General features: G+C 39.9%; 1 protein-coding gene across 14 annotated transcripts in view; it reads right to left on the reverse strand.

Annotated features, from left to right (window-relative positions):
* The window catches only part of Mef2c (myocyte enhancer factor 2C), a 160,248-nt gene that overhangs the window by 20,592 nt on the left and 122,057 nt on the right, over positions 1-17,599 (reverse strand). For all 14 annotated transcript variants that reach the window (XM_051172314.1, XM_051172318.1, XM_051172316.1 and 11 more), the window contains 2 exons: positions 12,112-12,298; positions 9,898-9,945 (listed from right to left, as the gene is read on the reverse strand). In XM_051172314.1, the coding sequence (XP_051028271.1) occupies positions 9,898-9,945; positions 12,112-12,298 (235 nt within the window). The remainder of the gene's footprint in view (positions 1-9,897; positions 9,946-12,111; positions 12,299-17,599) is intronic.

A 17,599-nucleotide genomic window follows, 5' to 3' on the forward strand; every position in this document is an offset into this window, starting at 1 on the left:
ACCCGCCTTCTGGACGGCGGATGATCGAGAGACACTTGTCTCGGCTTTATTTTATTTTACTTTTTAAAAACATTTTTATTTAATTTTAATTTATGTGCGTTGGTGTGAGGGTGTCAGATCTTGGAGTTATAGACAGTTGTGAGCTTCCATATGGGTGCTGGGAATTGAACCCAGGTCCTTTCGAAGAGCAGGCAGTACTCTTAACCACTGAGCCATCTCTCCAGCCCCGTCTCGGCTTTATTGAGTCAGCAGCTGCGGCAAAGTCTCAAAGGGTGCCATATTGGCCTGCTTGACTTTGATGTTTGGGGAACTGTTGTTTGTTTCCCCGGTATGCTAGAATGTCTAGCCAGGAATGCCCGGGGGGTCCTCGTGTTTCTGTCACCCCAACACTGGGGTTGCAGGCACGCCAGTGTAAGCCTGGCCTTTACGTAGATTCTGGGGATCTGCTGAGCTTCTCATGTATTATGTACTGAGCCATCCCCCTGGCGTGGCACTGTGTTTTCCTAGATTCCTCAGGTGAGATTTACGGTTCACAGTCAAGTAGATTCTGGCTTTCACACAGCACGTGCTGTTAGCTCTATGTCCTGAAACAGTAACAAGGATCTTCTACCTATACAGCCTGGTTTCCCCAGGGAGTGGGAGCCCATAGGAAGGCAGGCTTGGGCTCTTACTATCCTAATCATCACGCGGGCCTTGCTTTGTCACCCAACCTCTAATGAACGAGGAAACTGAAGCTAAAGAAGGCTTCGGCTCCCAATATAACAACAAACCTCTAAAACCAATAAAACAAAATAAAATCACCCCCCGAAACCAACCAACCAAACAAAAGCCCCACCAAACTGTAAGCAAATAATAGCACACAAGCACACAACAAATATGGAGTCCGTTCTATATTGGTTAACTACTCCTGAACACAAAGCCTGTCCTGGAGTGGTTGTAATGCCCACTGTCACTCTATTGGAGAAAACTGATTTTTGTACTCCCAGCACATCTAAGTAACAGTTCAGTTGTTAATATTTTGTGTACTCGTTTTCTTGTTTTTTGAGACAGAACTGGTGAATAGGGTGAATTTCTTGTTTTTTGAGACAGAACTGGGTGAATATGGAAGGATAGAGTATCTGAAAGGACTTAGGAAAGGAAAAGAATATGATGAAAATATATTTAAGCTTATTGTTTTAAATAATAAAATATAATAACAAAGGAAAAAAAAAAAAAGGCTTCTGCAATCACCCGGGCAGCAAATGTGAGAGCTTTGATACATATCCAAACGCAGGCCTCTGCATCACTACAAAGGCCAGATGTTTGAAATTAAGCATGCCTTGTACATTTCCCCCATCTCTGAAAAAGCCCTCATTCATAAGGAACGAAGAGGAGGACAATCTGATTTTTGCATGCACATAGGATTTCAGAATAGCCTCATGCTTTGGGTACTGACTTCCTTGAAGGATAGTTTTTAATGGCATCGTAAAAGTGGCATCAAACCTCACTATCTTAAAAAAAAAAATTCCATTTAGCCGTGAATGATAGATTTATGACTCACTTAATTGTTCACTTCTTGAGATTTTTGGGGCTGTCTCTTTGATAAAAAATGAGGGGGCGTCTTCATTATTGACACAATCATTCATTCTTTCAGTCATTTTTCTAAACAAAAATATTGAGACAGTATAAATTAGGGAGAACGTGACAGAGGAGAAGGAATAATGGCTTGCGGTTTTAACATTTACACAAGTGCTTTGAACACATCCGAACTTCATAATGTTCAAAGTGAAATGTGTGGCGCGGCACTTGCTGCACTCACAAGCTGCCTCCGATTTATTAATATGCTAGCTTCTCTCACACCCTCAAGAATACAGCCTAGGCTTGACGTCTTGGGAAGACCACCACTGTGCTAGTACTGTGTAGTGTACACTTAATGAACAGTACTGGAACAGAATCAAACCACACTTTTTTCTTGGTTAGAAAATCAAGGATATGGATAATTATGACACTAACAAAAGCCAACATTTATTAACAAGCACTTATCCAAGGGTGAGAACTGTGCTAGAAGCCTTGTGCTGACTATTGCGTGCAATTCCTACATCCATCTTATACAATAAAATCGCACACTTTAAAAAGGCAAGAATGCCAATTCTAAAGAAGCTTGTACATTGGGTATTTCTATAGATTATTTTATTATTTTCAATGTCTTCCAATGTACGCATATTTTCGCAAAGCAAGTAATTCTCCAAGGCAAAAGTTTTGCTTTTTATGACTTTGTTTTCATTAGACTTAATATTAGTGCTAACTAAAATTTGTTTTTTCATGCTTGCTATGCAAATTAGCAGTATCATGTTTGAATATGTAAATTAGCCATAGACAGATTTGCTCCCACTGCTGTAATAGCTGTTAGTCCATCATGTCCCCTTTCTCCTACTTAAAAAAAAAAAAAAAAAAAAAAAACCCAGAAAACAAACAAACAAACAAAAAACCCCAAAACAACAGAATCCACTCTGGCATAATGAGGGTAAGAAACTGTGAAGGGAGGACATAGTGTTTTGGAAGACAGTTGAGCACTTCAATGCCGAGTTCAAACAATTGAAATGGTGCCATAATAAATAAACCTTGTGAATCCTTAGCACCCATGGACACTTATGTATGCAAACTGAAACTGTTGCTCAAGATTGAATATGCCCAGTTCTAATTCTTTATAATAACTAATGTCTTCCCAACAGGAAGATGCCAGGATCGCATACTCATTGACTTGTGAAATATATTATGTAAGTCTAACTACAAAATTTAAGTTACTGGCAAAAAAAAAAAAATCTAAAAATAGAAAATTGTGCTCTTGGTGGCCTCTTAGACTCAAACAAGAAAGCCCATAGGAGGTAATAAGTTGGGTCCAGAGATAGACTTTTGAACCACACCTCTCCCGCAGCAGCTGCTGTCTACTTATGTGGAACATAAGCTGCTCATGCTCATATATTTTTTAACTGTGTTAGCTACAAATAAAAATCTTAGTGTGATGGGTTGGTGAGATGGCTCAGTGGCTAAAGGTGCCTGCTGCTAACCTACGTGCAGTCCCTGGGATGCAGGTTATGGGAGGAGAGGCTCAACTCTTTTGAGTTGTCCTCTGTCAACCAGATTGAATAGAGGCACTGGAGGGAAAAATAAAGAAATCTTATGATGATGTCAAAATATGTCAGAGAGATCCAGGAAGATGGAACTGTGGACCCAGGAACTAAAAAGGCACTCATGAGAAAAGGAGACTGAGACTTTAAGTGAAACTAATATTTAGGTGGGCATATTAACTGGTTAAACTTAAAACTGAGAACACCAAAGTTGTATTAGCAGCCACACTCTTATATTGAATTTACAGGATATGAATGAAGATAACAAATTTCCACGTCACTTTACTAAACATAACTGATATGTAGGTAACTAAAAACAGTGTGAAGGCTGAGTGGAGTGGTGCATTAGCCACAGGTATCAGAAAGTCCAGAGGTGGGACTGACTTGACTGTATGAGCTCCAGCCTAGCCTGCGCAACAGGAAAACACAGAAGCAAGCAGAGTTTGGGAAGGCAGAACTAATGATTAAAGAAAGGCTCTGCCACCTGCCTGAAGAATCTAGAAGACTGGAAGAAAAATCCTTTCACGGAGCTTGCCTAAGACAAGTACATTATGATTTATAACAACAGCGAAATTTTAGTTAAGAAGTAGCAACGAAACTAATTTCATGGCTGGGTGGGGGTCCCCACAACATGAGCCACTGTATTCAAGGGCCGCAGTGTTAGGAAGATTGAGAACTGCTGTTGTAGGAAGCCATGATTTGAGATTTTTCCCTTTTTCCCCTCTCTGGAAACCAAACTCCTTAGGAGTTCAGGCAGAGTCCAGGAGGTGAAGGCAGGCTTTACACGCTAGCTTGTGGCATTTCCCCTTAAGTCTTCACTTAGATCTTTAGATTGGCCTTCCCCAGGAAGGCAGGCCCTGGAGAAGGGTGGCAGGGCTCTGTTTTATCTGTAACCTGTCAGGCCTTATACATGGAAAGTGGACACTGATTTTCCTGGCAGTGACTGTGGGTCATGTGCTCTAGATTATTCAATTAGAAGACTAAGTGACACCCCCTCCCCCCCACCGCTGCAACCCCTTTTAATAAATCTTGGTAACCTTGGTGTAGGTTAAAAATATCATTCTTATTTAGTTTCTTAGATAAGACCAAAGCAAGGCTGTAGGAACTGTTTTGGGAACTTTCAAGGTAAAACTGAAAATGAATCCACAGGTTTTTTTTTTTTTTTCCCTCTTCAGAACAATACAAGCTAACAATAATACTTTCATTGCAGAACACAACAATCAGCTTAGTTTTTCTCACGTGCTACTTAGTAATATTTTTGAGATACAAAAATCTGCTCGGAGAATGCAACACATCGACCTAGGTCCTCGAATCAAAGTGACATATTTTTCTTATACTAAAATATATTCTTATACTAAAATTAGCTTTCTTATTTGTGGGCATTTGGTGCATTTCTTTTCTGGAATGCTGTGATTTGAATTGTGTGGGTTTTTTAAAAAAGCAAAATAAAACTTATTAACTAATCTTCATAAGCTGAATTTTCATCACTTCATTGTTTTTAAAAAACATTGACTAAGAAATGTCTAAAAGTGTTTTGGGGGATAAAAGAGCAACTCAGAACTTTTAAAGCATTGCATGTTTATGCCTCTTCCAAGTTGTTTCTATATCGTACTGTATTAACTATTTCTTTTTATTGTTACCTGAATTAATTAATTTGTTTGTTTGTTTGTTTGTTTGTTTGTTTGAGACAGGGTTTCTCTGTGCAGGCCTGGCTGTCCAGAAACTCACTCTATGTAGACCATGCTGCCCTCGAGCTTGGAGATCCGCCTGTCTTTCTGCTACCTGAATTTTAGAAAGCACAAAATGTGGTGATTAAAGCGATCACAAAACACTGCCTGAAAATTATAATGATAATATTGTGTCTTAGTGTCTCTGTGAATTCTCAGCTTAAAGGTACTGAGTCACAAAAGAAGGTCTACTTAGGCCTGTCTACAGTCTGGAAAGCAGATCATGTTATCTATCTCTAAGTGGGTACCCATGGTAGTATACTGCAACTCACATATCTCCACCTATTTAGCTGATGTAAATTAAGCATTCCAGAAGCAGCAATGCTTGACAACCAAATGCATAAAATAGTAAACAATTGACAATCAAAATAAAGAAACAGCTGTTAGTTTCTTTTTATATAAAATGATATGTAATTTACAATGAGTGCCAATTAAAATTATTAGCCAATATACATAAATCTTCTTTGTCTTACTGTCAAATAGCTATGTGGATTGTCATATTTTCTTAATTCTTCAAAATGATTTCTAAAGCCCCCTCTTACCCTGATTACATTTTAACCGTGAATCGGTAAATATGTGTGCCTTCTGCTCTGTAAAAGGTAAGCATATGAACAAAGCTAAACCAAGTGACAGTTCATGGTCCACCACACAGCACAAGGCATGGCTGTGCTAATGGTTATCTCCATTAAGTGTAATGATTACAACAAAACTCGATTGAACTTGCTCTTACGATCATCAATAGCCACTTAGATTAACATGTTAAAAGCTTTAACGTACAGAGAGATATGACAAAATGTTATTTTAAAAGCAGTGACATGTCGTGCTGGTTGTTGAGGGGAAGGGGATGCGCTGTGAAAAGCTAGAAGTGTCACTGTTACTAATGTATTATAATTATATATATATATATATATATATATATATATATATATATATATATGTTTATATATATATATCTCAAGAGCACAGGCCCAGTTCATTTCTTCTTCAGTACAGCTTGTCTTGGTAATTGTTTCAGTATGTGATGATAAGGGGTTTATTGTTTTAAGTGGTGACGAGATGGTATGAGATACTGATCCACATTTCCACTCTCTGTTATGTATCAGCCATTTCATCCCCTCCCCCACAAAAACAACTGTCTTAGAGAATGTCGTAAAAACCGGCTTTATCAGCCAGCGGTGCTTAGCCGTTTAATCAACTGGATGTCCACTTTATGCAGTATGAAACGAACACGTTATCTTTGTAAAGTACAGATCAAGGGTTTTTGAATCTAAAATTACGGTTTCTTTGAAATACTCTCATTTGTAGTATCACAATTAAAGCTTCATAGCTTGGCGATGGGTGTTTTATTCACTGAACAAGCCTTAACCGACCATGTGCTGGGTGCTAACTTTTTTTGTTTTCAGCCGAGACACAAGCTAAGACTGACTGGCCTACCCCAGACAGCAGTGTCCAGGAGAGATGTGTCTAGAGACTGTAATCACAGTGCCTTTAAGGGGAGCCATTTAATGTCTGCCCTAGGAGGACAGGAGGTAGGTAGGTGCAGGACTTGGAATGGTGAACTGGATTCTGAGCAATGACTGGCAGTGCTCAGGAAGACAGAGCAGGGGACAGAAAGAAGAGTTAGGTATGTGTGGTGTGTGGTGTGGTGTGTGTGTGTGTGTGTGTGTGTGTGTGTGTGTGTGTGTGTACACGCTGCGGGTGACACTGGCCTGGAGGTGACAGCACAGTGATGCAGTTAGAAGCAGTCTCTGGAGACAGATACCTTGGGTTCTACCTTAGACCATTGGCTAGTTTCCCAATGCTTTGGCTCACTCATCTGTAGGGATGGCCCAATGGGAGCATCTACTTTAAAAGACTGCTATGAATGTAATTGAGTTGCTCTTTTCTTTTTGTAAAAAAAAAAAAAAAAATATTATAAAGTGTGCAAATGTTTGTTACCGGTAAAGTTGGAATACAAGATGTTTTTTTGATGACAGTGACAGAAAGGAATGCAAGCCCTGAAAGTAGGCTGGGCCAGAGACAAGAGGCTCAGGGTTAATGCTGAGACAGCTTTGGCCTCATTGCTGGGTTTCATGCATGCGAGTGATGACATATAACTAGTGTGAGGCTTTGGGAGAGACTGGTCAGACACAGGGAGACTAGCAGGGAAGGTGACGCAGAGCAGAAAGATGGGTAAGAAAGTTCTGGAAACAGGCTGTGGGCACTGCTGTGGGTCTGAAGGAGGACACTAGGATGGGAATGGAGAGAGAGGGGTGGACGTAAAAAGGACCTTAGAAATAGAGTTGGGACTTGGAGGCTCACTGGATGATGGCATAATGGCTCAAGGAGTAGGTGGGAGAGTCACTACAGTAAATGTTACTGCCTCCCCTTGAGAAACTATTGCCCCTTTTTGCAATCAGTTAAGATGACCTGATTTTGAAAAACAAACCACAAAGGCTAAGAAATATATAATTTGGGCACACTCTTCTCATTCGGCTTTTAAGTTTCTAAATCTGAGACCTTAGTTTAAATGACATATTAAAAAATTGGAATCTATTTTTTGGTACTTTTGCTTTAGTTTTCTTCCTTGCAAATGCAGAGACTTTCTGGCTGGCCTTGCTTCCCCTGGTGCTATGTGATTCTCTGACATCAGCACAGATACATTCAGCCTTGACATATGATACTGGCTGGCATGAAAACGAAGGCGAAGATGAGTGAACTTGCAAGTGGGACATGGCTATGCTCAAGACTAAATGGCATCCATAGCAGGTGTTCCTTGGAGCCAAGGTCAGAAAAAGCTGCTTGCCCTATCTAAAAAATTGGTTAAGTAAATTTTATATAATGATATAGAAACTATGAAAATTATGCATGTGTGAGTATGACATACCCGAAAGTTGTATTTAGAAACAGGGTATAGTCACTGTGGTTCCTCTTGACTCCTTTTAATTCTATCTCTCTGTGTATGTAATGTAATGTATGTACATATGTATGTTTTATGTAGGCTTGAGCATGACATCCATGCCACAGTCAATGTCAGGGGAAACAACCTCGAGCATTGCCTTCCACGTTGCTTGAAAGAGGGTCTCTCTGGTTGATCGGTGCTGTATATGTCAGACTAGCTGACCCCTGAGGTCCTGAATCCTATTCCATGTCTACCTCCCATTTCTCCACAGGAGCACGATATAATTACAGACGCCTTGATGATCAGATTGTCAGGCAAGCTTGGCAAGAACTTTACCCACCGAGCCATATCCCCAGCTTGAGTCATTCTATTTTTAAATACCAGGAGTCTTGTGTCCATGGCATGGGTCCTGAGGTAGGAGAATGAATTTGCTTAACTCTTGAGATCTTCCTTACTGGTCCTACACTCTGTATATGGCAGACTTTTATATTTAGAAGACTGAATAACTTCTTTCTTCTTGGAGAGTGATTAAATCTAGCAAGCTGTAGGGGAATTAACAATGACAGTAGAACTGAAAAATGCTTCTTATTTTCAACATCGGATTCTAAAGCATTGTTGCCATTAAATAGTAAGAAGAGACCATTTGCATCCAAGCTTAGTAACCCAAGTTTCACGCCCCCACCCCATGTTTACAGAAAAAAAAAAACCACCCAAAACGTTTTTTATTAACCTTTACCTCTACTACTGGCTGTTCTTTTAACAGTAGCCCAGCTGGCTTACTGAAACACTAAAGAAAGTAAGGACATGGAGGCTACTCTTCTTAGCGACTTGGTCCCTGTGGCTACCCAGCCAGTCCCACCACTTATCCCAACCAGCATGGGCTTGGGACTTCAATCCAGGAAACACCTGTGGGGACTCGCTCTAGTTCTTGAATTTTGAGGTTCTTAATTGCAAAGTATTTTATGCAGAGAAAAAATTAAATGTGGTCAATTCATTGTCTTGAAGAAAGCTATTGAACCTATTTGCTAGTTTGGCTGTACCTCATTTTTGGGAAAGTATATAAAAGAGGCAGCTACTGTTATCCAGCCTTCCTATCTTCTCTCTGTGCAATTCTGGCACTTTTTCTGCATCACTCACTGATGTAGTAAAAAAAAAAAAAAAAAAAAAAAAAAAAAAAAAAAAAAAATTCACCAAAGAGATACCATCTCCAATAGACGCATGTATAAAAACATTTTCTTAGGCCAATTTTCCTGATCTTCCTTCTTATAATTAGTAGGCTATTATATTTGACCCGAGCAAAATGTTTTAATTAGGCTGTCCATGCATATTTCAATAAACTCGATTTTTTTGACATTTCAAACATAACCTTGTGTCATTCATGCCTGCCTCCTCCTATTTTAAATGTATAGCATGTTCCAGATGTAGAATTACCATGGTTACTTCTTATGTTCAATGGTGAACCAGAGTTGGCACTGAGAAGTGCTGTGCTAGATTATGCTTTTGCACCGAAAGGGAAATCAGCATCTCAATAATTCCAGTATTATACACTACTCTGTGAACCTGAAGAAATGTGATGAAGAGACAAAGGGACACTTTTGAAGATATTTGTAAGAGCTGAAACGTATTTAAAGGTTTTTGTGGCAGCATAGTTGCCTGAGGCCTTGTGTTAATGCCAAAGAAGGTTTTATTACCACCATTGTTGAGTGACTGCCACCTTTCTCCTGGCATTTCTTTAAGTACTCTTCTTTAGAATTGTACAGGATATCGGTTCTTTAGGCGGATGTGATTGATTCAATTATAGACTGATTAAGAGAGAGCATGAGGCCTATGGCTTCCTTCGGGTAACTCTTGTGTAAGAGTGGCATCAGGGATTGAGGGGATCAGATCAGAGTCTACACTCCCCTCAGGATCAATTGAAGTTAGTTATTTTAATTTTAGACTTCTTTAAAGTACTCTTTTACTGCAGAAGTAACACAAGGTCATTCTCTTCAATAACAAATTGAGTATAACTGTTTGGGTTGGTGCCAGCTTTGCCTCGGTTGCAGTTTTATTAAGGAAGATTCTAGATAATAAATAGTTCTTTCTGCAAGCTACAAGTAAACCATTTCCCCTTCAGTGAGAGCTTTAGGGTGTCTTGGAAATCACACAGATGCAGAGTCTGAACAAGAACACTTGTGCTTACCTGCACTGGTGCCTGCACCGGATGTGAGGTCTCCACCCATCAGACCACCTATGGAGTAGAGAGGAAGATCAAGAGGAGAAAGGCTAAGGGGCAGGTGAACAGAGCACAGTGCCTTGAGCGTGCAGCACGGTGCTTCTCCTCTCCTCAGAGGCAAACTTAAAAAGTTCTACCTACGTCTCAGGCCTGACATTTGTTTTATTGTGTCATGCTGTGCTCAAATGTTAAAAATACATCCACTCACTGACATTTTGCAGAGCTTTCTTTTTTTTTTCTAGGAAAAATTACATTAGAAAACACAGTCTTTGAGTAGTCTCTGCATTTTTATTATTTCCAAGCCTTATTTTCTCCTAAAGAGATACTTCACATCAAATAAAAAGAAAACTCCATTTCTGCCACATGCCTTGATATCCACGTCTGATGTCTAGTTTTGTTCCTAAATATATTTTATAGCATTAATTTTGTGGAATATTAATTGACTACAGATTTGTTTTCTCATAAACTGACTAATATTTCTCATTGAGTTTTACTTAATGACACAATGAACAAGTTTTCATTGCCACAGGTTTAAAATATGCTAATTAACTGCTAATTTAAAAACAACACAAATACATGGGCTGACAAGATTGCTCAGCAGGTGATGGCAGTTACCACCAAGCTTGACGGCCTGCGTGCCATCCATGGTGGAAGAGAACTAATTCATGCAGTGTCCTCTGATTGCCACACATGGGTTGTGGCACTTGCATGCCTCTATCGGAAAAAACCAAACACATACATCAATAAAGCCAATAATGACTGTGTTACTCGATAAGAGTTGTGAACTTTCAATGCAATTGAATATAATTATTATTTAAATTTTTTTTAAGAACAGGACCTAGGAAAAATAGTGAGAACATCACCTAATTGTGATTTCCTAGATGCTTCTAAAGTATTACTTCATTGCTATTACTTGGTTCCTGGTTTTGAAGTCAGAAAAGATGTTTATTACATTTTAAGAAAACGTTTGCTATTTCTCAGCAAATACAGTTTTGAAGACGAAGTATCAAATTTTATAAAAATAAGTGAGCACGAGTTATCAAGTAGGACATTCAGAAGTCTAAGTACGAACTGAAAGGAATCTATACGGCTATTAAAGTTCATAGAAAATTTCAATCATATTATGAAAGAGAGAATTGCACAGTAAAGTCCTTTGTATACGTTCCCCTGTTTCAAGATTTATAAAAATCTTCTGGAGGAAAATGTTCTTCCATAAATATGCTGCTCTCAGTACAGTTAAATGTGCCTAAGCTATTGAAAGCACCCTGTAGAGTACTTTCTTACAACCAGAATGAAAATTCGTAACGGACTGCTGTATGAGATTTAGAAATAACAATTATTTTTGATGCTGCTTCTGGAACTATGAAGGGATGGCTTAGCTATATTCACTACACACTGACTTAGCTCCCACTGTGAGTTTGCCAAATCAAATGGACATTCTTCCTTTCAGGATTCTCCAAGTCCAGTGGAGAAAAGACCCATATTCAATGCAGTACATCATAACATATTTGGCTGGATTCATATCCTAAGAATGGCTAGTTTTTTTTTTTTTTTTTTAGAAAAAATTTCCTGTCTGTGGGTCATTGTGAATTGAACAGCAGTAAGGATCTTTTAAAATGTTGAGACAAATCTGTGGCGAGGGTACTTGAGTATGCGACATGCTCTTAACTGCGTTTCCGACTCAGCTGTGTTATAAATCGTGTCGTGCACCACACACATATTTTCTACCTTATTTTCTTTCTGGGATAAAGTTGTCTCAACATAAAGAAGTAAACAAAAGTTGACCCAAACTATTCTGTATAGGGGACAAATGCTACCAGAGTACACAGGGGACAGGTTCACGTAAAAGGAGACATTTTTAGTAAGAACAGAGAAAAGATTCTTTATGCAGAGGAAACCGGCAACAAAAGTGTGTAGAGTAGGTACCCGACACATTGTTTAAGAAAGTGTATGGCTCAATAGCCACTGGTGGAGAAAATTGACATCCGGAGAAGACAAAGTATGGGCTATGAAATACATTGAAAGCTAATCTGGAGAACTTCAGGCTGTGTCTCTGAGAATATGTAGCAAGGGGTGGACGTTAAATAATAAAAGAGCATGAGAGGGATCAAAATGCACCTCCTAGGTAAGAACGCTTTGCTGAAAGTGGCTGGTGAACACGATGCACTCTTAAGGACCTACCCGTGTTGCCTGCACTTGGAGGTCGATGTGTCACACCAGGAGACATACTGTTCCTCTGCAGAGAAGGGTGGGCCAGTGGCAGAAGGTTAGGGTTTCCAAGTGAGCTGACAGGGTTGCTGTATACCAAACTGTTATGGCTGGACACTGGGATAGAAACTGGCATCTCAAAGTTGGGCGGTGGAACAGCCTGCGGAGTAGAAACAAAGGAAAAACCACGTAAGGAAGACGGAGGATGCGAGCAGGGCATTCAAGCACGGACAGAATTAGAGTTTCTCTAAGGAAAATTCCAAATGGCAAACCATGTGCTATATAGAGTACCACCAGGAAAGGGTCTCAAGACGTGGAACCGTAAGTTGATTTCTTCCCTGTGCTTAGAACTTTCTTTGCAACTGTTAGAAAAGGCTTCACTTTTGTGCGAGACAAAGCCCTGGTTCATTAGACTCCATTGTCTTTGAATTCCATTCTAAGAAGTAATAATTATTCATTTGTGATAGCTGAATCAGGTGCCAGAAATGACTGTAAGATCAAAGGTGTGTGACTGTGATGACTTCACAGAGAAAAGGGGGATTAAAATGCAAAAACCAGATCTTTCGGTTTAATTGCTTATTGAAGCATATTTATGCAGAAGTTTAATGATATAAAAATCATCTTCAGGCCTGTGAATAGCACATATAGCTTAATTATTATTTTTTAAAAGTCTGTCTCTTAAAAGCAACTCAGGAGATAATAGATGTTTTAAGGTACCGGTTTCAGTAGACAATGTATCATTCACTAGCTCACACTTTAAAGGAATAGCTCAGAAGATGTGCAGCACTCCACATGTGTATTGGTCCTACCGCTGCTTGATGGCAAGATCCGTATCTCAGATGAGAGGCTTAGCAAATATTTGCTAAGCAAAACCGTGCAGATTTCTAATTAGAGTGATCCCGGTTCCAACTATTGATTTTTGCTATTAATTTTGGCAATTGAATCAGAATTATGTTTCTGCTTCTGTCTTCAGTAGTTCCTCAGAGTTGGAAACACTCTGGTCGTTCTCTTTTTGTCAGCATCTCAAGGGAAAATACTGCTCAGATACAAGCCAGAGAACACAAGGGTGTCAGGGCCCACAGCATTTCCAGCAAAAAAAAAAATTTTGTGTGTGCTTGTGTGTATACACACAACAGCTTCACGTTAGCCCTCTGACGATTTCAATGAGAAGTTGTCCATGTTTAAATGCACGATTACTTGTGGCTCTGGCATTGCTGCTGGCATTGCTTTTTGTTATTACCACTTGTTTTCTTTAGAGTTAACAGCAGCTATCTGTGCCCGATTGGTTGACTGGCTGGCATCATACCTGTGTCTATAGCAACTGTGTGTTTATGTTGTTGATAACCATAGTGTGTCTGTCCTCTGTTTATGTTTGTGCTCTCATAGTCTTCATTTCAGGTTTTTTTGTTTCCATGTTATGGAAATACAAATATTGGTAAGAGCAAAGCTCTACAACTTTGGTCAAATGACTTTGACTTTTCACTGTTCTTAAGGGAAATAAAAATGCTCAAGTGACATGGTGATAAGTCTATCTTTTATGTCATTTATGGGTTGTACACAAGCTAACAAAATGACTTTTGGACAAACTCAATTACACTGTAATATAAATGCATGGGGATACATCAAGCCATGGATGTATGCCCAAATATCCAAAACTCTATTAAACAAGAAAAAATTAACATATGCTGTAATGTCTGTAGGGATATATGTAGGATAAATTTATCCCTTCGCTAACATGCCACATGAGAACAGAAGTCACCTCTGACAACAGTACAGTGATAATGCTAAGAAACCCAGACCATCAAATCTCTTCCTCTCTGCCCTTGGCTCTAGGTATCTCAACCAGGCCTCTGCAAGAATGATCAGAGAGACCAAGGGCCTGTTTTGCAGCAGCATCCTTCTTGCTGGACCACAGCTGTCCTCCACAGAATGACACAGCTTTGAGTGGCTGTGTTTCTCTGAAACAGACCTTTCCTTGCTCTGGTGATTTCATGTTCCCCCTGCATCATGAGGCCAGCAGGTAACAGCGACTTCTTGGCTCCAAGAACTCACATGCCTTACTACCCCTTGAGATTTCCTTTAGCTCCATCTACCTGCGTGTTGTCTCTTCAGCTATGCTTTTGAGTTTGGCACCTGTTTCTGTCTAGGACCTCAGACCATAATATTAGCTCTGCAGATTTTGAGTGGGGACATTTAGAAATTCTGGATGGGCACGTGGACACCGTCACTCGCAGCACCGTCATGGAGATTCTGGCAGTTGCTTCCGGACAGATCAGCCCACCCTCAGCCTTGACTTCCTGCTTTCTACTTTCAATACACAAAACTCAGGATGTTGATCTTCTCAATCATACATTAGACAATAGTACTCCTCTGTCAGGTCTCCACGTGGGTACCCATCGTACTTAAAGTAAGAGTCCCACTTCCTCCAAAGGCTTAGAGATCCTTCAGTTTTGGCCTTTATTAACTTGCATTATCTTAGCCTGTCAGCCTACTCTTGCCCACTTTACAAATTCCTGACAAAAATACCATGATTAAAGCCAGTACCACACCCAAATCTCTGCTCAAACCCTGGCCATCAGGAGGACATCCACCTTGACTGTTCTATCTCATCTGGCATCTTGCTTGCTCCTTACACCCATCTTTAGAGCTCCTTCTCTGCTCTTTAAAAAAAAAAAACAAACAAGCAATTTTCATGTTGGTTAGAAATGGTCCAGGTCCCTATAATCCTAGCACTTGGTGTGGCAGAGGCAGGCAGATCTCTGTGAGTTTGAGGCTAGCCTGGTCTACAAAGCAAGACCAGGACAGTCAAGGTTACACAGAGAAATCCTGTCTCAAAAACCCAAACCAAAACAAAAAAATGGTCCAGTTCATCGGAGCACTCAAGGTCTGCTGCTATAAGTGATTCACAAGTGTCCTCTTCTTATTATAGTGTTTGTTTTCCTTAAAGATATTTTTTAATACACTGTATTAATATAACGGTATAAGATCACCATACCCTACTCATTTTCTGTTGAACAGGCACTAGGGTGTGTAATTTACATACCCAACGTAACGACTCTGTCAGTATCCCTTCATTGTGCTAATTTTCCTTTTTTCAAAATTGTAAGATTGAATTAGTGACTAAATCTGGTTTTGCTCCTAGCTCACGATACAGTACAGATCAGCATTTTGGAGCAAATGAAATCATTGTAGTCAGAAATCTTATGATTTACACACATCACGTATTGGTATACTCCCATCTGTGGACCATGTGACTACCAGATAACTGCTGCATCTGAGGCCTTGGGGAAAAGGCAGCTTCAAATACTCCTTTCTTCCATATTTACTTATTAGTCCATACATTAAAACTATCTTCAGATTATAAATGCTTTATAATATGTACTCAGGTTCCTATGTATAAATTTTCCACTCTCACTGGGTCCCTAAGACTTAATAGAGAGCTCAATCTCTCCTCATACTGAAGAGAATAAAGTGAAAGTCAGAAGACTCCCCTTTCCTTCTGAGGAACTATTGAGTTTCTACCATATGGGACCATAACAACTTGAGCAGGTTTGGTAGGAAACTCATTTGTGATTAGCTAAATGGCAGTCCGAGGTATACTCTGCTATCAGGGCACATCTAAACAGTTCTGAACTCATACCACACACCAACATCATTGCGGCACTCTGTTCTTCTCTGTTTCACTATTGCCAGCCATATTTGGGACTATCTACAGTCATCTGAAAGTAAATTGCAACCTTAAAATGACCACATTGAGATGATATCTTAGCTCGTCAAGATAAGCCTTCCGGCCAAGAAATCTCAGCTGCAGGCCCAGTCGTGTAGTAAGTTGCCAACTTAACTAGAAAGTCCGGGTGATTGTGTGGCCACCCCGACCTAATTTCACCCCACTCACATCACTCCTTAAGCAGCCTGTGTGTTCCTCCACCCTGCTAGGGTGTCATCACCTCTCTTAGTTTCCAACCACCTTCTCTCTCTTGAGCTTTACCATTTTTGTCCCCATCAGACCTCTGTGTTCAATCTTTTCCATTATTTTTTGAACCATTCTTCCTTTGCATAATAAATCAAGTGATTTTCAAATTAACTCCGCTTCTGATTCTAGCCACAACATGATGTTTTTCTCTCCACAGCCTGTCATTCTGAAGAAAAGATGGACATTTCTTTCCATTTCCTCCCTTCTCATTTCCCTTCAAGCACTTTTGCTTCTACCTTTCATCTATTCAATGTGTTTGCTAATGCTTGGTTCCTCTAATGGGGCTGTTATTTTGGCTGGCCATGATGCCCAGCATGAACCATAGCAAACCCAGCAGGAGGAAATGCTGGTCAACAAGATTCCAAGTCACCCATGAATTATTTCATGTAATTGAGGAATATGGGCATAAATTATATTACTCCAACAGGTGACTTCAGTATTAAAATTTCTATTTTAAAAGGGAAATGTTTCACACTGGTTCTTTGCAGTAGAGAAACAGCCCTGTAATGTTTTGAAAGAGCTGGAGACACTCTCTCCACACAAAGGGCAGAGTGTCCTTGCCTTGCTGTAAATGTTTTAGCAGCTGTGGGAATGTTCAACAAAACGAACCTCCAGCAACTTACAGCGATGTGCAAAAACTGGGCTTTTCACCACGGACACCGAGGACTCTGTGGTCCAGCTTTAGGCCATGTGGTCCCTCCTCCGTCCTCTGCCCACAGGCTCTCATGTGGTGTTTACCTCCGGCCACACATCCTCGTACCTCTTAACAAATGATGTATCTTGATTTTGGGCTTTTGGGGAAATGTCTCAGGGAATCTAGATGGGCTTCACACTTTTCCCCTCAAAATGTAGGGAACTGGCCCAGGAGTACCTTCTGGCACTTTGGGTGTTCAATTTTTCTCCATACTTAGGATCACCTATAGTGACAATTATCAGCAATATGGTGTATATATGTATATATGTATTATATTTTTTCCCCAATCTGTGTAGAGGATTCTGTTGATCCCTGGCACTGAAGGTATTGCCTTACATTCCTGCATTTAACCCTTTGCTCACACAGGTTTCAAGCAGTCTTATCTTTATATAGCAAGAGACTCAGGTTATAAGAACTAGAAGTTGACCCAAAGAAATAATTAATTCCTCTTCTCTGGGTAAAATGATTTCTGATGGCAATGTCATCATTTAAGAATTTTGCATACAGTTAGCAAGTATATACCGAGTGTTTTGATGGGCAAAACATGTCATGTGGAGTACTACAGGGTAACAACCTTTAAGACTGGGAGGGTTATATGGAAGGGTTTTGTGGAAGGAAAGGGAAGGAAGAAATGATGCAATTGTATCATAATCTTGAAGAAGTATTTAAAGCATGGCACTTCTAAAACATTTGTCCTGCCAACAGTGTTTCATTTAGCAAAAGAAAACAAGGAGCCTTGCTGAGGACAGAGCCTTTAATGCACAGTATTTTGTAAATAATTTTTGAAGGCTTCC

The sequence above is a fragment of the Acomys russatus genome, chromosome 30 (assembly GCF_903995435.1).
Source record: "Acomys russatus chromosome 30, mAcoRus1.1, whole genome shotgun sequence".
Classification (NCBI taxonomy): Eukaryota; Metazoa; Chordata; class Mammalia; order Rodentia; family Muridae; genus Acomys; species Acomys russatus.